Here is a 27,069-nt window from a genome sequence, read left to right as displayed (position 1 = left end):
TTGGTAGAATGCTTTTAAAAAGAGGATCTGAAACAATTGTTGTTGTTTTGTTGTTTGTTTTTTTTTTAATAAGAGTCCGGTGGACATTGTGACTGGTGGCATTTCTCCAATACGAGACCATGACAGACTTCTGCAGGATATGGATATTAATCGACTTCGAGCTGTCGTGTTCAGAGATATAGTAAGTTACAAATAATGTTTCTTTTGTAGCTGGATTTCTGCATATATCTGGTTGCTGAACACTTGATGTGTGTTACGCAGTTTGGCTAAATGGAATTTACAAAAACTGAATAGTGCTCACAGTTGTTGGGAACCCATAATACTCTGCAGCTGTTGTAGTGATGGGACCAGAAAGAGGGAGAGGTGAAAATCGCTGCCTGCTGATCACGCTCTTTGATGTGTTCCTAAGAGCTTATTTCAGAAATTCTGCATATTGTATATGTTGTGTTTAGTACAAATACATAGTTTCACATGCTGTACGTAGACAAGCTGTTTATGTATACTATGTATAATAAAGATATTTGTGTACTTTTTGAATAGTGAGTATATTTTTAGCTAATTCGAAATTAGTGGTCATCCCTAATTCCTTTACTTCCCCTCAGAGGAAACAATTTGTGTGCGTGCTCTGTAAATATGCATATGGGTTTTGGTCTTAAATTGACTAAAAATATCTTTGCCCTATGTCAGCAACTTTATAGCTGATATTGAGGAAATTGAGATTGATTGCTTAAAAAAAACACGTCTGTAAGCAAATACAGCAGCTGTAATGGCTATGAGTCATTGGTGGCCATGAGCTTGGACACCAGAACTTATTTTACAGTAGTTGGACTATTTAGCAAGTATAAGGATTTACACAGTAACTTTTGTTCTATCCAGAAGAGTGAAGAGTCTTTGGTTTTTATCTTTACCGCAATTATTGATTGAAAAAAGCTACTTCAGTATCTGTGCAAAAGAGTAACAGGAAGTGAATCTTCTATACTGGTGGAAACTAAAATAATCCCAATAATGCAATCTTCAAAACAAAGTGCATTTTTTGTCCTAATTTTTTCTTTTTTTAAAAATTATATACACATACAACCTCTGCTTTCTTTGCATATCTGTTCCACCAGGTTTTCTGTTTCACAAATAAATATAACATGATGCAATAACTCTGGTTTTTGGCTACTGTTTTGAGATGTGGAGAAAAAGTAGATGTAAAAACTATTCCAAAATAGATGTTTTAATCTGAACTGCTTATACTTGCATCTAAATATTTTATGTTTGATTTCCGTGCAGTTTCTTACACTGTGTTTAGCACATAGAATTGTAATTGGCATAATTTGAACCTGTATAAAAGGAACTTGGATGGATTCCACTTAACCCCCAGTAGCAGCACTTCCAGTAGTATATGAACTTCATTTTAAGGAGTTCTACAAAAATAGCAGGAAAAGTAAGGAAGGGGTAGTGCTAATTCACTGGATCACAACTTTATTGTACGTCTTGCAAAAATTTACCTAGCAAGAAAATTCTCTGTACCTTACCATTGTAGGAGACTCGTCAATCTCACACTGTGCTTGCCTGATACAGTCTGTTACTATCTTACTGTTTCTGTCTTGTTCTGTGAAGAAAGTTAAGGATTTGGGTGGTCAAGCCGAGGGGAATATAGGTTGGGTTTTTAGCATAACAAATAGGATCCAGCTATGTTACCTAGTTTTTAATAGAGAACTTCTCATAAACTTCTCCCAGTATAGCTTATTAAAGAACTCTTCATAGAATGTGAGACTTCAGTAGGCACTACCGTAATGATAAAATGAGCTTTATAGTTTAATTTACTCTCTTGAACTGCTCAGAAGGAAAAATCGGATGCTACCTGAGCCCTTATGTAAATGAGGGGGATAAAACCCTCAAACAACCTTTCTTTTACTGTTCAGTCACTGAGGATCTAAATATTCCATTCTCCTGTGATGCCAAAGTGTACAAAGCTTTTCTTCCTTCAACAGCCAAAGTGGGCAAGCATAATGTCTAGTCATAAACTAGACATCATAATGTCTAGTCAGGTCTGGGATGTGGCTCTTCTCTCTGTTTCTTTAGGAATGACTGATTACTCTGGGGAGGTACCTGGCATAGTTCATAGTAAGATTTGGTTTTAAGATTTTTCTTAAAATCTCTTCATAAAGTTATAGCTGTAATCCAAATGCATATTTATTTGCTAATTCTTGTTTAAATTGTACATAGTACAGTACATCCATCTGGACAATCTGATGGTGAAATAAAATCTTAACGCTGGTTCTGGAATTTGTTCCACTTCCTTCATTAATATTTAATAGTTTATAAATGCTTTTAGAGTTTTCTTGAATATGCTTGCCTGATTGTACTTCACGGCAAGTGCTGTTAGTATCTTGGCACATTTGAGGAAATGTTATAGAGGAAACACCTGTAAATAAATAAAGGGGACCTAGCCCCTGCACTAATTTGAAGCATGTAGTCAAAACACAAAACCTTAGTCAAAGTTGTCATATTTATAAATGAAAAATGAAAGGATTAGTGCCACTTGAATACAATTGCTGTATTCCCTAGCTTATAGGTGAGACAAACTGTAACTAGAGAATATTGTTCTTCCATTGTTGACATATCAGCTTACTCTCGGTCTGTTTATGGTAGCGCTGGGCATACTTTACAGAAAAATAAACATGCTGCTGAAATTGTAATAGAAACATCTGTGTGTGTGTCCTTGTGTGTCTTTTTTTTTTTTTTTTTACAGGAGGATAGTAAACAGGCTCAATTTTTGGCTTTGGCTGTTGTATATTTTATCTCTGTGCTCATGGTTTCGAAATACAGAGATATACTAGAACCCCAGAATGAAAGACGACCGCCAAACCACAGTCAGTCATGCAAGGAATCAGAGAGTGAAAATAATGAAACTCCTGCTACAGGTGAACTGTTAATTACTTGGCAAGTAAAAATAGTGGTTTATGCATCTTAGAATTCTGTGGAAGTCCATGTGAAATTGTATAGAAATATGCACGTTATAACCACTTAAACAACATTATAGTATTCAATTTGCATCGGTGTTTGTGTGTATCTTTTCCTGATCTGGGAGGAACATGATCTAGAGGTTGATTTGGCTGTGTAGAGGCAGTTAATCTCAATGAAGTAGCGAAGTATTCATGAATGCTGATTGCAGAAAAATTACTTATTTTGAGTAATGTTAAGTATGCATAAGTGTAGACTGGCAGCTTTTTGTTTCCACTATGAGACTACTTTCTCCTATGCTTTTGTAGGGCAATCAATTTTCATTCTTTGACTATTGAGTCAATATCTTCTGTTTCCTTGTCTCAATTTTTGGATGTTGTAACTTTTCAGGTTTCTCAGAAATTAGAGGCAATTCTTCTAAGTTTCCTATTAAATACTTACAGATATTAAATATCTAAGAAGGCAAGAGGAAATACTTACAACTGTGTTATTTGACTTGTCACCTATTGGTGTTACTTCTTAAGGAGTAGTGTGGTGAACACAATTCTGTTAATAATGAACTTAAAATGTGTATTCTGGTTTTGTTACGAACAGATATGGAAAACACATCTGCTGCTCCTGATGCTTCAGCTTCCACTGAAGATTCAGAAAGTACAGCATCAGTACAAAGAAGGGATTCTGGTCTTGGGGAGGAGCCAGCTTCAGGGCAAACAAACAATTCCAGCAGTGTTGCTGAAGCAGGACCTCTGAATGTCAGTGCGGGTCCAGATGCAATCAGCGAAGTACTATGCACACTCTCATTAGAAGTAAATAAGTCTCAGGAGGGCAGAAGTGAGACAGGAACTGAGGATAGTAAGCCTGCAGCTTCTGTGCCAGCTGCAAAAAATGTCAACGTAAAGGACATCTTGAGAAGCTTGGTAAGCACACCATCTGATGGGACTGCAGTGGATGCTGCTCTTCTGCCACCAACCTTCCTTGGAATTCTTGGCGATGGAGCTGCTGAGCAGTCTGTACAGTTCCATTCCTTTGACAGGTAATGTAACTTCTAAAATAATTGCTCTATTTTGTTTTGCTGAAGATATCTGTAAGGAACAGAAAAATTCACACTTCAGTTTGCCAGATCTCACGTACAGTGTCATGTAGTGCTTAATATAACAAAAATGATTTTATTTACAAGTAGAACCTTTGACTACGAAGTCCACCGACTTCACATAGGTTCATCATGAAGGTACTTTCTGCAATTCATGGGATGCTATGCTATGTTATGCTACAAAAGACTATGGAAATGAAAGATGACTGGTGTTTGGGTTACACTTGAAGGTCTTGGGTCTTGAAGCCAGCACCTCTTCGTAGGAGTTAACTCTCCTGTCTCCATATATGTTACAGGTCAGAATCATGTATGGTAATATGGTAAGAGGGCCAATAAATTGCCTAGAGATAACTGCAAGAGGTAAAGAAAAGATGAAGGGTGTAAGCTGTTCTTTCTGTCTTTCCTTTTGTCTTTCCTGTTCCCAACTGCAGCACTTGCAGGTAAGTGCTGCTGTACTGGGCATACTTAGTTTTTAAAGTACTCAGGAAATAAAATGGATATTAAATAAATAAAAGTAACAATGATTAGGTTAGCTTGTGTATTGATCACAAAGCTGTATCTAGTTTCTGTTACTGTGGGCCGCAAAAGAGTACTGGTTTAATAATAGTTATAAATGGATCAAAAACAATGGAGTAATCATCTAGGTGTCCTTCTACCTATAGAATACTCCCATATTCATTTATGAAAATGGACGTATGTTCTGCCTTCTGGTGCTAAAGCCCTACTTTAAATCTTCCAAGTTTCATTCTGTAGATAAATTCCTAAACTGTTAGATTTCCTTTGTTGTTATAGTATCATTTAAAACTTTCATTTTAATGAATATCTGCCTTTCTTAATATTCAAATGCTGTGGTGAATTTAAAATGGAGCATTCCTGCTTTGTTTCTCTTTTCCTTTTAGATTTAAGTCCCTCTTTCCTGATAATAATTTTGGTGTCCCCTACATCTCAGTCTTATTAGCTCCTTATTTTTCCTGACTGTAGTAGACCACATTGTCTTTTACTATGCTTTATTGACTTTTACCTCTCCGGGATTCTCCAAAACAACAGATAACAAAAAACAAAAGAAAGAATCCTGTAACAATTGTGTTCCTGCCTCTAGAAAAGCCTTAGTCGTATCCAGAAATCCTGGAGTCAAGCTGGTGCAAGGGGGTTCCCTTGTTACCATACCAGTATCTGATCCCCTGCTTATTCCTGAACTTCCTCTGGCTCTGTCTTTGCAGTCTGTGGCGGCCTTGCTCAAACTAGCAGCCTTAGATGGCCCAAGAAAGTGCATCTCTGCCAGGGGTATGGATGCAGCTGTCACAACATGTCTTCCTAACTCAGATTGCCCTGTTACTAGTGGGGGAGGAAATGGTGGGGGTTGCCTGGCTAGATCAGACACAGAGGTTGTATGCTAGCGTTTGGCCCCCTTGCTCCTATCTCAAAGTAACTACTGTGATCTGCTTGTGATGCTAAACGGAAGGACTTGTTTTGGGAGGGTAAGAGGATGGAGGCAGAGGGGGAAAACGGGGATGAGGGACACTGAATTAGAACTTGTCGCATCTCCCTGCTGCTGCCTAAGTGCTTTTAGCACTTCCCCATTGAGGGCTGTGATTGCTCTTTACAACAAGTGGGTAGTCGATGTGAAATAATGTAATGTTTCAGTCTATGACTAATGTTTTTTCCTCAGGAAATTTTTATTGTTTGTTGCTGGAGTGGTAGAGATTTGAACCACAAAATGACATTAGCCTGGAGATTCTGGTGCAAAAGTGCATGTTGCATTTAGGAATTATTTATTAGCTATTGCTTACACTGAAGGCTTGTACTGGCTGTGCAAATATGATTTGAATTGGTGTAAATCAGGTTAACTAGACAGGAAGTAATTGGGCACTTGCAGTCCTGGTATCTGACATAGGTGGATTACACCTACAAAACCTTCTTAACAGAGGAAACTGTGCAATTTAATCTGATAACATGTACACTGATGAAATACTGGGCATTGGCAGCAGCCCTTCAGTCATTTGCAGTTCTGTTTTCTTTTTTCTGTGTGGTTACGAAGTCACTCAACAACAAAAAAACCCTTAAATTCCAATGTGTTTTGTAAGTCAGGTCACTGAAAAGTTGAACTACTTGCTGTTTTGCCTTTTTATTTTTCAAGTGCTGTGCTGTCCCAGATGGACTCCTCTCCTTTTCTCACCTCTGAAGTGCCAGACATTTGTAACCACAACTCCTAACATTCTCTCACTTAACCTTGAGGCATAATTACTATATTGGATACTGAAAGGAAACTAGTCTGGTTAAGAATATATACAGAGCAGTGAAAGGGTGCATGGACTGAAGTAGTAGACAGCAGTGTGCTTGTAAATGGAAGGGCAGAGGGCAAAGGGTTTTGTGGGGGTTTATGTAACTATCTGGACTGCTCCACAGTGATAACTTGTGTGTATTAGCTTCCTATGACTTTTTGTGTTTAGTGGGTGGGGCTAGATGTGTGAGAAAAAGTAATGAACTACTGTAAAATATTTTGTCCTTCAGCAGTTGCACGTGACCTCAGTATGTCAGTGGCTTTGTGTTTCTAGGTGGCTTAATTTTTCATATCCTTGCTATTGTGGGTATGTCTGGTAAGCAAAAGCGTACTTAATGATGTAGAAGTTTTACCTCTAGTCAATTAGAACAATGTATTTACCATAGACGCAAAATTGTGCATTACTCTATGATAAGGCATATTTTTAACTATCTAGTAAATCAGTTAATTAAAAAGACAGAATAACTGTGTATATGAACAATCTGTATTTAAAATTATATAGACAGTAAAGTTTCACAACCACTTGAAGGTGACTGTATCTTTGTATAGTGTGACTGCTTAAAGTACAAGTTTATGCTCTTAAATGACACCTAGTGACAACAGCAGGAAGGAATTGTACCAGGGAAAGAGAAAACTTTTTATAAGAAACTAATAGAGCTGGAAATAGTAGCTTTTATCTCTGGGATAGACAAAAATACTAAGGTACATTGGGAAACTTTGGAAAAACAGGCTCTGGGATGCTCTCTTATTTTCTATGTCTGGTTTATGGTTAATATATTGTTTGATGGCAAGCACAAGTTCTGTGAGTTAACTTTTTTTTTCCTTTTTTAAAACGGTTTGTTAAAAGTTGTTCCCATGTAGCAATTTACCAGTGGGGTATCTCTGGGAATTTCAAAGCATCTCTCTGATCCTGCATTTATCTCAGGAATGCTGTGTCAGAAATCAAAACTCTCCTCATATCTTAAGGATTATCAACTTCCCAGCCATAGCTGGAGAGTATACAGTAACAGCTATGTGAGTGAAACCTTACTGAAAGGCTGCCAGGTTGCAAGCCTTTGCAAACAGCTAGGTGTATGTGTTCATTCCCATGCCAAAAATCTTCCCCTTATCTTATGTGAAGATATGATCTTGTGATTAGTGGGTGCCAGGGGTTTATCATGATAAAGTTCAAGAATTGCATTGGCTTTTTCCCAAGATCCATAGGGACATGAATTAATGTTCCAATTGCAGTGTGTCCTAAAACAACAGGGTTTTCTATTTGGTAGTAATCTTGTAGGAAAGGGGGGGTGTGTGTGTGCGCGCATGCACGTGTGGCTGGCTAATGCATGACATTTAAATAAAACAGAAATAAAAATAACTAAAGCTCAGGATAAAAAAAGAAATGACGTTTCTCTTCAGTTAGTCTAATAAAATCAATAACCTATCACATGCTATTTTTACTATGCAATTTAAAATAAAACCTTGGTCTCTCCTGGCTTCTACTGCTCTTTGTGGAAATATTCAATAATCGTGTCATTATAGGAAGCTGATCCTGAAGGTTCAGAGGAATATAGGCTCTTAAATCATGGTCTTCTACCACAGAGCTTAAATCTGCAGCCATGCTGTAACTTACAGAACAGATATGTTAATAAGCTTGTTTATCATTTTGGAACATCGTCTATAAGCTGCTTAGTTTGGCTCAGCCTGTGTTTACGCATTTGTCAGTCAGTGGTATGCATGTACCTTTGTAATGGTTGGTTGTGGTGTTTCAGTTAAATTTATCAAAGTCCTTTTTTTTAATTTGAAATGAATACATTTTAGACATCATTGATTTGGACCTCAAATGTAAAAAGAATAAACTTGTTGACAAGATTAAGTCTGCCAGGTACAGGTAGAGACAGAATATGACAATGGAGGATCTGTAGATCAAGGCACATAGGCTGTGATGGGAATCTCAGCTCTTTTGGCATACCAACAATTTGCATTCTGCAGAGGCTGAAGAGGCAAACCATTTGAAGTCCTCTCCCTGCCAACCTGATTTTAAAGTTCTTTTCGAAAACTGATTGTATTCTTTCTATCATCTCCCCGGCCCTCCCCTCAGCTCTGATCTCTCACGGTTTTGGGAATCTGCTATTCTTCCTTTCTCCTTGCATATTTCAAGGGGGGCATATGAGAACGGGTATTATCTGCAGACAGCAGAGCCCATAGAATGACTCTGACATGGCAGGCTGCTTGCCTGGCTCGCAAAGTAGAGGTAAAAATAAGTCTCTGATCCTCTTTATTGGTCTTTTGCTTATTGCTTAGGAGCCCTGCAGCAGGTATCATTCTGGTAGCCTGGAACAAACCTCACTACTTTTGGTTTTGAATTAAAACCATTATCCCGTAGGGAAACAGTCAAGCTGTCACCTGTGTTGCTGTTCAGTGCTAAAAATATGGAATGCTAAGAATTAAATCTGTATAAATTCCTGTATGTCAAGAGGAATTAGAGTGCATGTAAGCATTTGTAATTTATAGTGAGATCATCAGTTTGGCCTGGCCCAGGTTTTACTAGGGATATTTGACTCACACCCAAGGAAAATTTGTAATTTGAAATATATTTATAATTAATTGCAGACTTGCCAACTTAAAAAAATATTTAGAAAAATGTACTCAAAATTTAGGAGATACTTATAGATATTTTGTATCTTTATATTGAAACAGAAGAACTGGTGATCTGAAACCAAGAAAGCATTCAGTAAGTAAACCCTTACAGAATTTGGCAGAATAGATCATTATTGTGTAAGCCTTTGTCTGTGATGGAAGTCAGTGTTCAGCTCAGTGGTCTGTGCTCATTCAGCAGTGAATAATTGTCTGCAACACGAAGGCTTCTCTACACTTCAGCATAATTGGGACTAATAACACACTGACCTTCTGGCTAAGATGTATTTATGGTGGCTAGTCCTCACTATGCCTGACCTACGTTTATCAGTTCATGTGCTGTAAATTCCTACTTTAAACCTCAGATATTTGATTTTAAATGAACAAAGGCAAACATCTGATATGGTTATGTAAATGAGGCAACTAAACTACCATTTTTACCATAGTGCTTGAAGTCTGCTGAAATACACCTTAAGAATATTTTTGAGCAATTTTTCTAGTTTAATTTTTTTCTCCTGTATCTGAATGTTACGGTAATGGATGTTATAACATACAGATGTAACCCAAAAGTAGAGAGTGAATCGAAATGGTGTGATAATGTGAATGTTAAGGAGTGAAATGTATTGATGGTTTCCTTCCATGTGACATGTCTCTACCTGTTCGTGAAGTTGCTTAGCATATCTTGTTGTTCTGATGAAATTAATGCATGATTACAGATGTTTCTTAAATATATTGTTTTTGTAGATCTGAGGAAATATACTATAAGGCCACTTATTGAAGAATGTTGTACTCACATGTGTAGCAATATTTAACTTTTTAAGAAATGCTTATCAGTTTAGCTACAAAAAAGGACTGTCATATCTGTGTACTCTTTAAAAGCGAATGCCCTATTATTTGAGAGAAGTTGAAAGCACATTAATTTTTAAGACACTTCTCTGAAAAATTTATTTGATTTAATAATGTGCTAAACACTCCATGTTTTCCACATAGTTTATTTGCTACAATACTTAATCTTGTTTTTTCCAGTCTTATACATTCTTTCTTCCAGCTGCATTCATTTTACTTATATTAGCATTTAAATAATCTTTTGAAAGAACACCACAGAGGAACATTGACGGTTAACGGCAAATATTTCTGTTTGAACACAATTGCACTTCCACCTAAACATGCAGATAAAAATATCTCTACTACACAAAGAAGGAAAAATGTAGGAATTTCAGAATACAAACAAACATGACCAATGTTTATGCTTCAAATATCTTAATTTACTTTCCAGTATGAGGTAAATATGAATCTGTACCTGATTGCTGAGCTGTACTTTCATACCTTGAGGAAGTTCTGGAAATGGAAGCTCTTAAAACAAGTCCTGCAACTGTAACATTGGTCATTTGCACCATTGAAACGGAAGATATACACAGTAGTAAACATTACACTACAAATAATGCAGCAGTGCTTAGCTAGAAAGAAATTATGTTAAGATATTGGATGGCTTTGGATTTTTTTGAATTGGAAGGTCGTGGCAACTGACCAGAAGACAAAGTACATTCAGGGTCTGGGGTTTCTTTATATCATGTTTTTGGACAATATCCAGCACTTCTTTTGGCTGTGTTGTTCAGATTGACAGAACTGTCAGGATAAGGGACCTTCTTTCTGTACAAGATGTACTGTTTATTTTGTTTTGGCTGAAGAATCGGAATAATTTCACTTGACTGTTGCAGATCACTATCTAAAATCTGTTTAGAAGTAGTCTGAGACTAGGAAACAGCTTTATGGTGAGTTGTTCAAAGCCTCTGTTTCCCTCCAAGGTTCAGATTTTTTAATGTGAGGCAGTAATTCCTCCAGCCCCTACCCTGTCACCTTTTATTTTGCTGAATAGTTATGGAGCACAGCAGAAGTCTTTGGCTGTGGTGCATCATGAACACTGAGCAAGCTTGTAACAGAGGGGAACCAGATCTAACATGATATTTAAATATAGGAATTACTGTAGAATTTATGATGAAGATTTTAAATTTTTTTAATACTTTTTAATTATTTTTTTTTAGCTAAAAGCCAAAACTTTTTTTCAGTGGGATATGATAAACAACCTAATTTTCTCAGAGAACTTTGTGACGGTGTCTCTTGCTCAAAGCATGTGGTGACTGTCTGCCATGGACACATGTGCACACCCATGTGTACTCTTTATGAGGCAGCATACATTCTTCAGTATTTTGAAGTCTGAAATGTACTTATTTGTATTCCTTCAATCAAAGTAAAAGGAATGATGTTAATTTTTTTTTAAATAAGCCTGAATAGCTGTACTTTGCAGCTGTGTATTCGTGACATATTCCTGGTGCTAGTGATCAGAGTATCTTCCTTAAAGTGAATGCCATTGCTAGATACTGAAAATTATAATGGAATTGTTAGAATATAATTCCTTTTTTATGTACTTCATGGAAAGTAAGTTACAGAAGATGAGAATAGCAGCTGTACTAGTATTCCCAAACTTGTATAGGTTTGAAGATGAGAAGGTATACAAAAGATCTTAAAAGGCAAAAGGGACTATTGTGGTCATTTACCGCTGTCTTTTGCAGCCCAGGAAAAAAAAAAAAAGTCTAATTCCTGTGCTTGAATGCACCTCTCCTTGGGTAGCTTTAGAGAGTCAGGTAACTTGCTGAAACTACTCCCTCAGTGCAACTACACTTAAGCACGCTGAAGGTCAGTAGGAGTTTACAGGAAGAAATGATAATATATAGTGTTGTGTCAGAAACAGCCCAGAAAATGGAGGGCTGTTGTAGCTGGGATTTCTTTTGTCTCCAGTCAGCCAGCTGCAGATGAGCAGCGTTAAGGTAACAGCTCCATCTGCACACAGCCTTCCTTGCTCCCAATGCAGTTCCAGGACTGTTACTTGCTCTGTGAGGAGCTCCTTGTAGTAGTGCTAAAAATTACTTCTAAAATTTCTTCTTGATCCTTCCAGCGTGTTCATTTCAGTATTTTCATCTGAAGGGGAGCAGTTCTAATGTATAAAAGTAGTTGAAGTTCAGCCATTTATGTATAATTTTAAGGTGTGGGTTTGGCTTGCCCTTTATGACTTGAAATGCAACCTGTTTTGTAGTTCCCGGGGATCTTAGTAGAGTCAGAGAGTAGAATCAGTACTGTTCATTGGCATTCAGAGGATACAGCCATTTTGATTTGATGTTTTGAGAGAATTTTGATTGACTTTAAGCCCTGGAAATAGAAAACTTCTCTAGATTTGTTTTTACCCTCAAGGTCATTTGGTGAAAATTAATTACATGAATGATACGTTTTGAACAGACAGTACCTCTATGCGCATAATTGCCATCTACATGTGTACCAAAATTTGTCACTAAACATTCCTCCCTGTTCACCTTGCATCCAGTATAATTGTATATACTAGTCAGCATCAAATGGGTAGTTGTTTCTGTGGTTTAATGGGTGTGAAAAAAAATATTTCCAGCTTATGCACTGAGAGAGTCCACATGAATAGATACATATTTGTAATATGTCTGTATGATTTGGGTTTAATACTATTGATCAGTATTTCTTGAATTGGATAGCTATACAGTAAAAGAACTTAAAATCTGTAAAGGAACTCACCTGGGCTACAGTGCTGCATTATGGATGTTGGAGAAATGTCCAAATGTTTGCTGTGTGTGGGTGCATGTCGTACTCAGTAAACTAGTATCTATTTCCCAGCCCCTTCCAGGTATTCGAATGAGTTACTAGTAGCAGCAGTTCCCAGAAAGTGAATGTCACAGAGCAAGAGTTCCCCTTCTTATACCTGGATGATGCAAAATTAATTGGTAATGTGGCTATAATTTAGAAGACAGTCTAAATATATGATTTTTTTTTTTTTTTGTGCATTGTTGATGTTTCAGGGAAGGTGACATGAACATATGAGCAAAATTCATGGTTTAGGGCTTGGGGCTCAGGTGTTTTTGCTTCTATTTTTTTAGTGTATAGTTAACATTAGCAGTCACCCTTATAATGATATGACATGTATTGCCTCCAAGTATGGTGCCTACCTACTCCTGCCATTAAGGAGGGTTGATTTAATCAGTAATGTGGTCTAGCTTCTGTGACATACTTTGGGCTGAAGGAGGGAGTCAAATACAGTCCTTCTTTCCTATTCTAGCAAGAACTGTTTTCGAAACGTTTGACAGAACTTCTTTGCTTCTTATTGTCCCACTTGAATTTGGGTCAAGTTCCTAAGTTACTTCATTTCAAAAAGGAATATTTTAAAGCTATTAAGGGAATTCTTTCAGTGTGTAGTTATAGTACTGTCAACAAAAGATGTGATTAAATAAATTGAATGTTGAAGACTTTCAGCTTACGGTTAACACCAGGTAATTAAAAGTAAGCGCTGCTGTGGGAGTGCATTATATATCAGCTGTACTCTTTACCTCATTAGCTGGGTTTTTGCATGTTTATGGAGCTAACTTGCAATTAAAAATGCCTTTAACGTATGCTTAACAAGGCCTTTTAGGTATTTGGAATAAAGTACTACAATTTAATTGAAATTGGTATAGCATAAATTGATTTCTTAGTAATGTGAGATAAATCTCCATGCCTAACTTGTCACTTTGCATCTTTTCCTCTTGTGTAATCTTTAATGCTGACTATAAGGCCTGACATTTAACTTATATAGAAGATGGAGGTTCTTTAACTCCAAAGGCGGTTTTGATTTGTTATATGAGTAAAGCTTGGTTGACAAGACATACTCAAATTCATGCCTTAGTCCTATCTTTCAGATGTGTGAATGTTTGTACGGGCACATGAATATGTGTTCAGATGTTTTTTAGCTATAGTATGTGTATCTTCAATTAGTCTTCTATTCTGCATTAGAATACCAGTAGTAGCATACTGTCAAGGCAACCTTTGGTGTTGATAATTTAGCTTAATGTTTTGAGTACTGTGATATCTTTTGTAAATAGTTGCTTGAAGTTTAAAACCAAATCTTAGGGAAACTAAGGTGAAAACTAAAACCTACTTGCAGGTCACTTGTCCTGCTGGTCTTCTAACTGTGTACTTGTTTGGCAGGGATCTTGTAGAAGTGTATGGGATATTAAAGTGTACCATAAAAGCTAAACAAAGGTGATTTTTGCTGTAGATTGCCAAAGATGATGGAAAAAGGAAATAGGCAAGGAATGGTACTTTTGCAGGACATAGAAGTCTATGTGCTAGATGTGTAAACAAGAATCATGATGTGTGAACCTTCATACAATGTGAGTTACATTTTTTTTATCTTTACCTAGGAGTGTTGTTGTACCACCAAAGAAATCAAACATCTCCTCTTCTACAGCTGCTGTGGGGATTCCTTCAAATGCTGTCAGTGTGGTTTCTTCTTTAGATTCAGCCCAAGCCCCAGATTTGTCAGGAGAATCTCCTGGTGAGTAAGGGTAGATTAACTGAAATCCCAGTCCTGCCTCTCACTTCTCACTCTCTCGGCATTCACTCTGAATACAAATGAACAAGTTGTTGTTACCTTGTTTGTGTTATGTGAAGGTGAGAAGTTTTTCGTTATCTATATCTCAAAACCACTGTAAGAACAGTTGTTTTTCAGACATCATCATTAGTTGCCTTCTGTCGTAACACTGATTAGTGTGTGTATATATATATAATCTGTCTATATATGAGTCTTGCTTATGCTAAGAGTATTGATACTTACTGATGGTTTTATGTTCTTAGGCAAAAATGTGCCAATGATCTGGGGAGATGGTGTTTTGCACTTTTTTTTTTTTTTTAACTAAGGGAGTGTATGTGGTATAACATGTCCTGAATTACCAAGTCAGACAAAAGGACCTTTGAGACCTTTGTGTCCTGCATACTACTTTGTCTGTATCTGCGTCCCATGCCTTGACATAGCAGCTTGCAGGCCTGCTTTTGGTGTCTGTGCCTCTAACAAAGACCAGTACCAGCTACTTTACAGGAAAATAGAAGTGACTCTAGTTTGAACTGGACCAATTGTCAGTGATACTGTATGAGTTCATGAATGTAAGAATTCACCTTTTTTGGTTTTTTCTGTGTGTTCATCTCCAAGATAATTTTATTACTCCTAGTTTTGATGCTGTAGCTCCACAAATGTACAAGATAAAAAAAATACATACAAAAGTAGTGCTGTATTAAAAAAAAAGAAAGAAAAGCTTTGTTAAACTTGTTCGGGGTTCTCCTTTTGCCTTGATCTAGCAGAACAAATGCAAATGCCTGAGCAATGTTTGTCATAATCTCAAGATTTCTCATTTTCTATAAAGGAGGCTTACTATATTAACTTGTATTTAGTATAGGTACGATATATTCTAGAAACTACTTTTTGTTACAGGCTTTTTGTTACATAAAATATAAGCTTATTTACAAGTCGTAGGGTATTTGTCCAAGGATATATGTGTTAGTGCTAAGTAGGACTGAAAATTATATACAAGTGTTTCCAATAGCTTTAGCCTGAGGTCATATTCAGTGTTGATGCTGAACTAATTGCTTTGGACAGTTTTTTCAGTGGGGACAAAACTGAGTAGGTTGCTTATAAGCAAGTGGTCCTTTGAACCCTTAGTCTCTCTGGTTGTTCTGTATGAGATAAATGATGTTAAACCTTATATGCTATGTCAAAGGCATGCCTTTCTACTTAGCCATGTTTAAGTCACAAGGCTGTGTAGGATCTCGTAATTGTTTGTACCCATAAAGTCTTAACATCAAGGCTTACTGATTTGCATCTTAATCAAGGAAATCTCAATCTATGCGTGATTATTGGCATTTCTTCTCAATGTTTGACTTTCTTGGTTCCTGTTTTTATGAATTTATATCCAAACTGCAAAGGCCGAGGGGAAAAAATGTAATCCATTATCATGTCCTCTAGTACTCGTGTGTCTGGAAGATATTTGTTGCCATCTTCAACTGGCCATGGCATTTCTTGGGAAAAATCAAAACTGTTTTCTTCCAGCCATGAGAAAGTAAAAAAAGAAGCTATTGAAATCTAGTATGTTCTTATTATTTGCAAAAGGGAGAATCCATTTTGTCACTGAAATTGCAGAAAGTAGCACTACACTAGTATAGGAGTAGCGTTTGGGCTAGGAAAATCAGCTCTCTTAAAATGCCACAGTTCTCTGGGGAAGATTGGCTCTGAGCAGCTAATTTATTTTAAAAATAATAAAACCATACCTACATTGACATTGGTTAAAATAATTGCTAATTTGTTAACTTCTTACTGGTTTACCCAGGTTAGATGTGGGCTGAATTATTACACTTTCTGGAGTAGTATTCACTTGCTTTTAATAGAAGTAAAACAGATGAACATCAATTTTTAGATTTAGTCAATCTTTTAAGAACATATAGAAGAAAAAATAAGTGCTCATGTGCCTGTAGAATGTTTAAGAAATCCAGACAATAAACAATACTGATGTGGTTTGTAGCTGTGTGACTTCCAGCATGTCTGGGACTTTTGGCAAAAATTGGATATGTAATCTGAACTGATATGCATAAAAAGAAACTATCAGGATTAAAAACAGTAGACATGTTTAGACTGGCAATCTAATTAATTTAAAGAAGAAATAAAGGGATAAATGAAATCGTGCCTTAAACACATTAAAAAGTGAGACTGTTTCTTTTCCCCCCCCCTAGTAAAATAATGGCATGGAAACAAAAATTTGCGGAGTTCGAGTGGTTTACACTTAAATGATTGCAGTTTCCATGAGTAACTTAAGTTTGAAATGAAGTTCTGTGTAAGGCCTTTAACGTTTTTTTATTTATTTGAGGATACAAGTAGAAATAAACAAGCTTCCTGTAAACCCAAGATAAATATATAATTTTCCCCTGAGTTCAAATCACATGTTTTTTCACTGATTTTTGTTTTCATGCAGCATTGATCATCATGCAGGATCAATACATTGTTCTCATTTTTTTTCAGCTAACGTTCATTATAAGTCTTTTTACTTTTGTAATTAAGAAAAAAAAATATTAAATCATTTTTAAAAAAGAGCTGAGACTAGGGGTTTATGTAGTGAATATGAATTTTGGATTTTTTTTTTACTTTTTATATGAAGGCTATTAAACAATACTGCCACATTTAAAGATGTTTCAGCTGTTTTTTCTGAAGTCAATGAATTTTTTTGGTTTTTGTGCATTTATTTGCTATGTTTTAAAAACTGATTAAGCAAACAGAACCTTAATATAATAACATATAATGCTTTACTGTGGAGACTTGGGTCTCCTCCAAAAAAGATGAAAGGCAGATACGGATATTGAAATGGGATTAAACAGCAAGTGATGGTGTTTTAGTTGTAATGTGTACATAAGCATAATTTGGGAGTAGGTTTTATATAGTGTGTGAGCATCTTCTGCCTGTAGATGGGATATCAGAATTGCATTTTCACGGTAGGATCTTTGTAGAAATATTAGTCAGTCTGTGTGGTTCCAGATGCCTGCATTGCCATCTACATTTGCTCAGAATTCATCACCCTCCCTCCCAATATTTTTTTCCTGAAGTTTGCATCTTGCCTGTAACTCAAGGTCTAAATCTCAGATATTTGACCCTTAAGATTGTCCTAAGCTCATATCAAGTAGATGTGATGTGTCCTGGCCTACCAAATACAAAGCGTTGACAAGGTGGAAGGATAAGAATCTAAGCTCACTCAGTTCCTCTGATATGTTGAAAGAGAATAAAAACATGTTTTGGCTTTAGCTAGCCTGGCCTTTTTGGAGGAGAAGTTTCTTCACCTTTACTTATTCAAGCTGCAGAGTATTTCACAGCACAAAAAGCCTTTCCTGAATACAAATATGCCTGTTGTGGTTTAAACTTGCCTGTCAGTATGTTGCTGATGGCGGATATTTGAGTGGTTGGTCTGCTGGAATTGCTACTCTAATTGTTGAAAGATCTTGGAAATTAATGGAGAAAATAAAATCCCTTTGTGGTCTATGTTGAGCTAATCATTTGTCTCTCTGTGAAGGGTGGTATTGAGCAAAAGAGCTTATTTACTAGTAATAATTGAGGAGGAGGAGTTTATTGAGTTGTTTCTTCCTTGGATTGGCTCATAGGCTGAATGTGAGATGCAGAAATTTTACACGTGCTGTGTCCAGGAAGGGCTATTGGAAAGCAGGACTAATGTTTGGATAGACAGCTCTTGGTGGAGTTGTCTGAGCTATTGTGAATACGCTAGTGGGATGCTTGTATTTTTGTTTGTCACTTGGTTTTTCTTTTAAATCTTTCAATTACAGTTTTAATGTTCCAAAGTGATGTGAACTTTTTTGAACTGTTTTGCAGTTTGCACTTTAATGTTTTCTCTGATGGTCTTCAGTTTCTTTATGTAGTTGAAGGATTTCACATGCGTTTTATTAGCGCTTCACTCTGAAGAATGCAGTTTTGGGGCTTTCACTATTCAGTTTGCAAATGATTGTTCATATACAATTTTTATAAAGAGAGTATGAAAAGTCTGTAGGAAGCAGGAGTGAATCATGTCTTGTCCTTACTGATGGTTACAAGTTCGACTTGTTTTCTGTTGCCTGCCTCCTCCCCCCTCTTACTTGAAGTTCTTTGATTTTTCTTTTGTTTTGCCTCTGAGCCACACAGAGTTGCCAGCAGGATTTCTGCTTCTCCTGTGCAGAGACATGTGCTGTTCCCAAAGTGTGAAGTTGTAAACAAGGCCATGTCAAAGACTGAGGTGAAAAAGGAGGGGGATGCTTGGAAGAAACCTGGGAATAAGCAGTAATGGAAGATAAATAAAGGAGTTGTGACTTCTGAATTCTAGCTGCACAGAGAGGAAAATGTGGATTTTCTTCCACAGTTGGCTTGTTTTGCAAAGGAGAATGGTATTCATTGACTTTTGTACATAGGTGAAAATAACCTTGAAGTCTCACAATAAAATAAGTTAGTTGCAGATAAGGTAACGGAAAAATGAATGTGAAGTGGGTGATCATCCGTGCAGAGGTAGTTCAAGAAATTCACTGGATTATAGTAACTATTTCAAAGAGAATTCCAACTTTGCAGTAACAGTAGTTGAAAGCTAGCTACCAAAGCAGAGTGACATTTTTAAAAATCTCAAATGCTAATGATATGCAATGGAAATGGTTTAATACTGTTTCAGCATAAAACCTGTTTTTAAAGTAGCCTCTCTTTAGAGAAGTTTTCACCATTGTTTCGTGAAATCTGTTTTGGTTTAACCTACAGATGTGTTTATGTAACAGATCCCTTATATTAACTTGTAAAACCTTTCATTGTAGTCTTGTATTGTACACTTCCAGCCCCAGAAGTGTATTTTTCAATGAGCTCATTATTTTATTAGATATTTCTTCCATAAAGGGCATCATTGTATTTATGTGTAGTAGGTCTGTGGTACAAAACTAAGAGGTATGGTTATTTAATTCGGCTCCCCCCCCTCCTTTTTTTTACTTCATCTCCATCCTCCCACAGTAAAGCATATCATGCGCTGATCCTGTATTGCCAAGTATACTTTGTAAGTGTCTATGCAAAAGCATAAGGATCTTGCACAAAGAGTTTCTTAAACAATACTTTATTGCTAGAGACATTATTTGTTTAGACCCTTGGGGACCTTGAATAAACAATAAGGTTTCACTGTAAGGGTGCTAGACAGATGATCTATTTGCATTTTCTTTTATGTTCTTGCAAATGTCTGTAAAACTGTCAGTTTGAAGGAGCCAGTTTATCAGTGAAGGATAAGGAAGAGATAAGTCAGTTTAGTTCCACATGTTTGAAGTAGCTACTGCACTTACTCACATGTGTGTTGTGGATGAAAATATGCTACTGAAGTATTTCAATTTTTTTTTACTAAAGGCAGAAAAATTAGTAGAATAAAAAGCCATTTCTAAGTTAAATGAAGTTAAAAAAGTACTTCCACAAAACAAAATATGAATGCAAAAATTACTGTGCCTAATCCTATCTAAAACCACCCTGAAAGTCTCTGCTGTGATAAATCTGAGATTCACCCCTTTTAGTGAAATATATTTGAGTTTGGAATGTGGATTTAGGTGATGATAAGCTTGAAGAAATTCAGGCCATAAATATCCTTACATAATCTTCAAAAAGAATATCAGTTTATATAGACGCCTGCCTTATGCAGTTGTCAAATTCAAATTATCAGTGCTTTTTCTGTTATGTCTATATTTAAAAGTTCATTTTAACTTAAAACTTCATAGAATTTTACATTTATACCTAATCTGTTAAGCACAATTTGTTTTGATTTCTAGAAGAAAAAAAATCATGTCCTGTGTTGCTAAGTGATTTCCTTTACCTCCCACTCTAACCATTTTTACTGGTGCCATTGTGTGTAAAAACAGCAAACCAAACAAAAAACGCAATCCATCCCACAAAATAAAACAACAAAAAATTCCAGTTACCCCAGATTGAGTGTATGTCTCTTTATTGGCTTTGTGATGGCTGTTACACCCTTTCATTATCCTTAGATATTTCCTGTCAGTTATTTTCTAATTTTTCCTTCGGTTATTTTGCTCGTGGCTTAAATATTCCAGTGAATTATTTTCATCTTGTTTAATTTTAAAATTCCTGCTACTATGCTGCACTGTTAAAAGTCTTTTTACTGATACAGTGATCCTTCATTTTGCTATGCATTTACTATGGTGGGATTTTAGTTGTGTATACTTTGACTTTCTGACATACCCAATAATTAGTGGATTACTGGTCAAAGATTTTATATGTAGTAAAAAGCACGCAAGCATTTATATAACAAGACATTCTACATGTGCAATCTGCATGTTGAGAGGGTTTTCTTATTTTGAAGGCTTTGGATGCCATTTCGGTTTTGTATTTTGTTGAAATACCCAGATCAGTGTGCCGATTTCCCCTTATGGGCCATGTATGGGCTTTAAGTCCACTACTAGGATTGTGGATTTAACAATATTTTCAAGTTAGAGGGGCTTGTTTAGTGAGAATAGGGATGTTGGGTTTCAGGGAGAAAGCTGGGTTATCATGAAAATGAAATAATTGCTTTAAAGATTTAATCCAACAGGCAGTGTATTTGTGAATACTGAAGTGTGAATGTATTTGTGTAAATTTAAAAAAAAAAAAAAAAAAGAAGAAATTGAAGGACTGTAGCTATTAAGTATCCCACAAACAGCCTTTGAAACCACTGAATCATGTGGCTTGTTTCCTTCTGTGAGCTTTGTTTTTTCTGTACAGGAGGCTCTGTTTGAATTTTCAGCACATCATTTGACTGGTTTTCCTTTGGGAGTACCTAAAATACTTCTTGGTGGTTTGACTATGTAAAACTAGTTCTTAAAGAAATGGAATTGTATCCATGAAAGTTTTGAAAATATTTACAAAATCTAGCAGTGACAATTGAAATTTTCAGAAATATGTCTTTGATTTGCCTTCATTAGAATAATTATTTAGGAAACAATGCCCAGAAGACTTCGATTCCACCCTGCTTTCAGTTAACACTTTTTTTCCCACTTTGTCCTTCACTTTGTATGGGTCATTCAAAATTTCTTTCTGACCCTGTCATCCTAAACAAAATTCAAAATAGGAGATTCATGTTGAATTTATGAAAAGTGTGAGCAAATCATATTCCCAAAGATATCTCCACATTCCCAAAGATATCTCCCACTTCTGGAGAAAGAAAAAGAAATAAGAGCAAAACTTCTCAGCATTGGTTTAATGTATTAGTTTCTGTGCTGCCTTTGAAGCAAGATTAGAGGAAAAACATCTTTCCCAGATTGGGGGGTGGCGGGGAACCAAACTACAAAACCCTCCAGTATTTCTGTGGGGAAGCTCTGTGTGCCGGTGTTTTGGAGAGGAAGTTTGAAATTTGACAGGAGAAATAAATGTAGTATCCTAGAGATCTGTCTTTACCATCTCTTTACAAATCTGTTCCACTTTAGTCAAGCAAAAAGACTTGGGAAAAGTTGTATTTGACACAATTTGGTAGATGCTTTCAAGATCTTGTCAGGTTATTTCCAGACAGGTTGCATTTGACTGAGCTCACTCCAGTGCGGGCGGTACGATCAGGATTTTTTCTGTAGTTATAGTTCTGAGTAAGAGTCTCATCTCTGCTAAGGTAAATGTGAGAACTGAAGTAATTAAACTCTTTTCTTTCATGCTTTTTACCTTTTTTTTTTTTTACCTTCCCCCCCTTTCCAACAGCATAAGAGTCTAAAACTGGCGAGGTGAGAGGAAAGAGAATAGGACAGGGTCTAAGGTTGGAAAGAGATAGGATTGCAGATGGACTAGAGGCAGTCATGCTCCTGGGAAATGCACAGAAATCTGTCTGCTGAGATTCATTCCTCTCTATAGTTTGGAATGCAATGCAAGATTTGTGAGTCACCATTCCTATCCTGGCAGCAAATATCTGTGAAATCTCTGGCTGTCTTGCATACCCCCTCTTCATCATTGCTAATACCAATCCATACTGTAGTATGGAGGTTGTATTTCTCTTTATATACTGAACAGCAGAATTTAGTATTTACAGATTCCTATTCTGCTGATGAGAGCCATGTAGTGTCAATTTGACATAACACAATTGCATTTTTTTTGTAAGTGTAGGATACATAAATGACCCAGTCTTCCCTATCGACCTTTGAATAATTGATGTGGCAAAGTTAATAACTCATAAATGAGGTTATACTACTGCTATCATGCTAATGATGCTGGCAATGCAATGGAGAATTTTATCATAGCTGTCTTTGTCAGAGTCCCAGTGTTGCAAAAATTTAAAATAGGCTGTTGCCAATACCCGCTCTTTCTGTATTCTGCTTCATTTTGACACAAGCATGTTTTAGACAAAAAAGTCGGGGTCTTCTGTGTAAGTTCCTTGAAATTGGATGAGTGCTTCCAGTAACCAAAAGAGATGCTTTAAAATGTTACCATTTAGCTTTATATTATTATATTTTAGTTATTAGTGTATATTAGTACATTACAGTAGTATTAAGGGTGTAAGACATCATTTATATTCATTGCTTAAGATCGTAAGTGTTCTTATATTTCTTCAGAGGGAATCATGGCTTGTAAGGCCAGAAGGGATCACTGCAGTCTACTCTGACTTCCTTCACAAAGCAAACTGCAAAGCTTCTTTGAATTAATTTGTTTGTGCTAGAGCAAATTTTTAAAAGCTAGCCATGACATAGCTGGTAAATGCAAATGTAAGTAAATAGGAGTCTTATAGCAAAAAAAGTTTGAGGTACAAAGAGGTGAAAGGGTTTACGTAGTCCTCACAGACACTTGAAAACCATGGTTTCTCAGAGATTGAGCTTACAGCTTTAGTTTCTGGTCCAGTTGTCTAGCCTCAGGCATGTTTTCTTATGTTATTTGCTTATTTATTACTTTCTCTTGTAGGAAGGGGCTCTTCTAATTCAAAACTGCCATCTGTTCCTACCGTTTCTTCCGTGCCTGAAGATTCTGCTTCAAATATGAGGTAACTTTTTTGGCTGAACATCTGAACAGCTGTGAGCTTGCATTTTTGGTGTTACAGTTAATAATCAGATTCCACATCACTTAAGGGTGTTGTTTTGCTGATGTTCAGTACCTAATGAAGGTTAGGGGAAAATATGATTGGATTATTGATTCCTCCTTATCATATAATTTAAACATTACCAAAACCTATACTCCTTTCTACAGAATTTCAGCAACTTCCTTCTTTTTTTGTTAATCACATGTATCTCTCTACTAGCATTACAGACAGGCTTGAACATGCTTTGGAAAAAGCTGCCCCACTTCTGAGAGAGATTTTTGTGGATTTTGCTCCCTTTCTTTCTCGGACTCTTTTGGGCAGCCACGGGCAGGAATTGCTCATAGAAGGTACAAGTAAGTTTCCATTTAAAACTATTTTTTTGTGTGTGCTTTGTTTTACTTTGGGAGGCTAAAAATTTCTATTTCTTTTTTTTTGCTGACTGCCTTAGAAGCTTTCTTCCTGCCTTCCACACAGAGCTGTCCACTGGATTTCACTGCCTGCTGTTCCTCTGTCTAGTCTTCTGAGGTCATTGTCATTGCCTCCTCATCTTACAGTCTCTGCTATCGCTTTGCCCTCAGCACATATCATAGTTTTCTATATCTCATCGTGTAGGACCAACTGCAGCTGTCTTTTCTGTAGTTTTCCAACTCTTCCAGGGAATTGCCCCATAGAAGCTGGTGTATGAGATCTGTTTAGTGAGCCTTAAAAAGAAAACTTGGTGTCAGAGTCAACACTTCCGTACAAAGTAAAGTATATAGGGTAGAAAGTGAAGTACAAAGACCTTGCATTTTTATTGTGATATATTGTGATAACAGAAGGCTTCTTGGGAACTCTGTCATCAGAGCATGTTATGGGGTATCTCTTGCATGTGAATCTGCTTCTGTCTTCTTGTTTTCTAATTGGCAGGCAGGCATACGGATAAGAGATGCTTTGTCAGTGTTGAATAATTCTCTGGTGCTTCTGGGAAGGTGAAGATTCAAGTGCACAACACGATGATCATGACTCTTCTTGGTGTTGGCTTAAAATGATTGAGCTTTGAGTTTTCTTTCTACTGGTGGTTTCCATGTTTAAAAACAAAGCTTAATTCTGCAATGCAGACATTAATGGCTTCAATTTTTAAAAAATCATGTTATTGGAACACTGAATTTAGTAGTGAACAATAGTTTTTAAATTTTCTCATGATTTGGTTATATCATATGAATTGCTTTGTCCACTGATTTATTTGGTTTTTAATTTTTTTTAGAGTGAAAGTTGCAGGTTTTGTCCAGTTAAAGCAAGGAATTCAGTTAGGGCCTGAGCTTGTTGCAGCTTCCAGTAATGAGCACTGCCATGTTAGAAGCTCATGGTTGCTTAACTTGAGCTGATTGCTTGCACATGAGCTGTGTTTGCACTAATAGATAGTTGCTTCCTGTGGAATTAAAGTTCTTTTTTAAAAAATATTTTTGAAACTACTTGTTGTTTAGTGGATTAGGACAGGCATCCTGTATGTAGTGCTGAATATGATTAGCATTGCCACAAGAGTATCAAACACTGGTAAGTGTTTCACTGGAGACTGCTGATATCAAAACTGAGACTTCATTAAACTTCACTGAAATTAAAATTATTTAGTTTAGGAATTTAGCTTGCCTACCTTTTGGGATAGGAAGAAGTGTATGGACTTCTTCTCTAAGACTGGAAAAGATGGGCTTCTACTTTTGATTATATATGTGAGCATTGATGTATATGTGAGCTGATATACATTTTAATGGAAGCTGCCTTGTGAAAAATTTATTTCATTCATTTAATAGGAATAACAGGAAAGAGATTTTTTTCAAAGCTTTATTTGCCAGGGAAGTAAAGATTCTATTTAGTTATACTTTTTTTCTTGCCTGAAGATAAAGATAATCCGGTTTGAAAGTATTTTGTCTATAATATAGACTATATACACAGAGAGATGAGTGTTTCATAAATTGGATGACAAAAAAGAGCAGGAAAATTATTGGGAGTATATGAACTGTCTAGATAAAAATAAACACACAAACGCAGGTTTTGGGCCTACATCACCCCCCCCCCCCCAAAATGCGAATACAAATAATAATATTAGTCAAATTAGTTTATAAACAATTGAGAATATATAATAAGTTACTGCTTGCACTTCTGCTAAGGTTTAGTGTGGGGTTAAGGGTCAAAGTACTAATAAGAGTGTTTGGGATGTCTGCTGCCATGAAACAAATGGAAACTTGATTGATAGCTGGGGGCTGAAAGGAGAACGTGCAATGGAGAAAGCAAAGGTCATAAAGCCATTTCCCTTCTCTGCATATATAATGACCCAGTGCTTCAAGAAATAGCAAAATGTAGATACAGTGGATTAATATAACGTACGTTAACCACACTTCTGATCATTTTGACACACAAATGTTTATGAAAGTGAATAATGGAGTTAATGTATTACTGTTAGGTGCATCTTTAGGTGCAAGGCATGGAATTTATGATCTCCCTCTCACATAGATACTTTTATTTTGTGCTGGTAAAGTACAGAATTGAACTGGAAGTGGTATGAGAATTTCAGCTTTCTTTTGATTGTCAAAATGCTTCTAATCTTTTGCATTTCAAAATAGTTTGTGTTAACAGCTGGTGCCGTATAAGCACACATTTATGTATACCATTTTTTCCTTTTGTAGGTCTTGTGTGCATGAAATCTAGCAGTTCAGTTGTGGAGCTGGTGATGCTTCTTTGCTCTCAGGTGAGGTTTAAGTAATGAAGTTGTCTGATCTTTGAGCACAATGGAAATTACAGTTAAAATTTTACTTTAAATTTAAGATTATGTGTAATAGGTAAAAAGATTATGTGCAGGGCCTTTTGATTAAAAAAAGTAATTCACAGTAACTGCATCTATTCAGTTGGAGAGAAGATACTAAGGGTTTTATGTTACCTTACTATTGAGCATTTACATAACCTTGATGGTGGTGTGCCTAAGTAATTCTATGCTGTCATTTTTGTAAGATAAAATGGGATTAATAAAATATTAAGGTTATAGAAACTGATTTCTGCATCTAGGCATGCTGAATCCTCTGGGAAAAATAGAATTTTTCCTTTTGTGTAGAGGTTATGCTATGAGTGGTAAAGAGTTTGGAACCCTGTCATTCTCAATTGATTTGACAAATACTAAGAATTCGAGAAAAAATTAGGAAAGCAACCACGGTTGTGAGCAGTTTGGGCATTCTACATTCCTAAAGGCAAACTGACTTTAGATATTGAAGAACCTGGGAATTGCCTGTTCCTGTGGTTAGAAAAGAGCCAGAGCCTGAGGATCTTTCTTAAAAATGTGTATGCTATATTAATTGGATTTTCTTTTCAGGTTTCTTGCTTTCTTTTTTGTAATTAAATGGAAGACTGTTTTTATTGAGCCTTTCTTCTGGTGCCTTAAAAATGATACCTTTCTGGTAGTAAATTCCCCTACTTAAAACTTTAAAATAGCCTTTTTTAATGGGAATGGTATTGGTCTAGAGGTCAAGGGTTCTGACCCATTTCAAAACCTTTGACCTTCATTTACAACCCTTATGGTTTGCTTGCCTGACGAATAAGGATAATGCAAAATTAATGTTTCTTCACATCGATTTATTCGTTTTAGTGCCTATATTGCCAAATTTATTTAGAGTGTGCTGATAGACATTTCATGAATACAAATGAAAGAATCATAGAAGGTGTGAAAAATCGATAGTCTGCATTGTCAATAAAGTGCAATAAGA

At 36.3% G+C, this 27,069-nt stretch overlaps 1 protein-coding gene across 3 annotated transcripts in view; it reads left to right on the top strand.

The window, feature by feature from the left end:
• Window positions 1–27,069, top strand: part of LRBA (LPS responsive beige-like anchor protein) — a 417,388-nt gene that overhangs the window by 89,678 nt on the left and 300,641 nt on the right. For all 3 annotated transcript variants that reach the window (XM_080368631.1, XM_080368630.1, XM_080368629.1), the window contains 7 exons: window positions 74–181; window positions 2,741–2,912; window positions 3,547–3,985; window positions 14,192–14,325; window positions 23,227–23,305; window positions 23,561–23,694; window positions 26,002–26,063. In XM_080368631.1, the coding sequence (XP_080224757.1) occupies window positions 74–181; window positions 2,741–2,912; window positions 3,547–3,985; window positions 14,192–14,325; window positions 23,227–23,305; window positions 23,561–23,694; window positions 26,002–26,063 (1,128 nt within the window). The remainder of the gene's footprint in view (window positions 1–73; window positions 182–2,740; window positions 2,913–3,546; window positions 3,986–14,191; window positions 14,326–23,226; window positions 23,306–23,560; window positions 23,695–26,001; window positions 26,064–27,069) is intronic.

This window comes from Falco punctatus (genome assembly GCF_963210335.1).
Source record: "Falco punctatus genome assembly, chromosome: 1".
Taxonomy (NCBI): domain Eukaryota; kingdom Metazoa; phylum Chordata; class Aves; order Falconiformes; family Falconidae; genus Falco; species Falco punctatus.
Note: the sequence above shows the minus strand (reverse complement) of the source record. Positions and strands in the feature narration are given on the sequence as shown.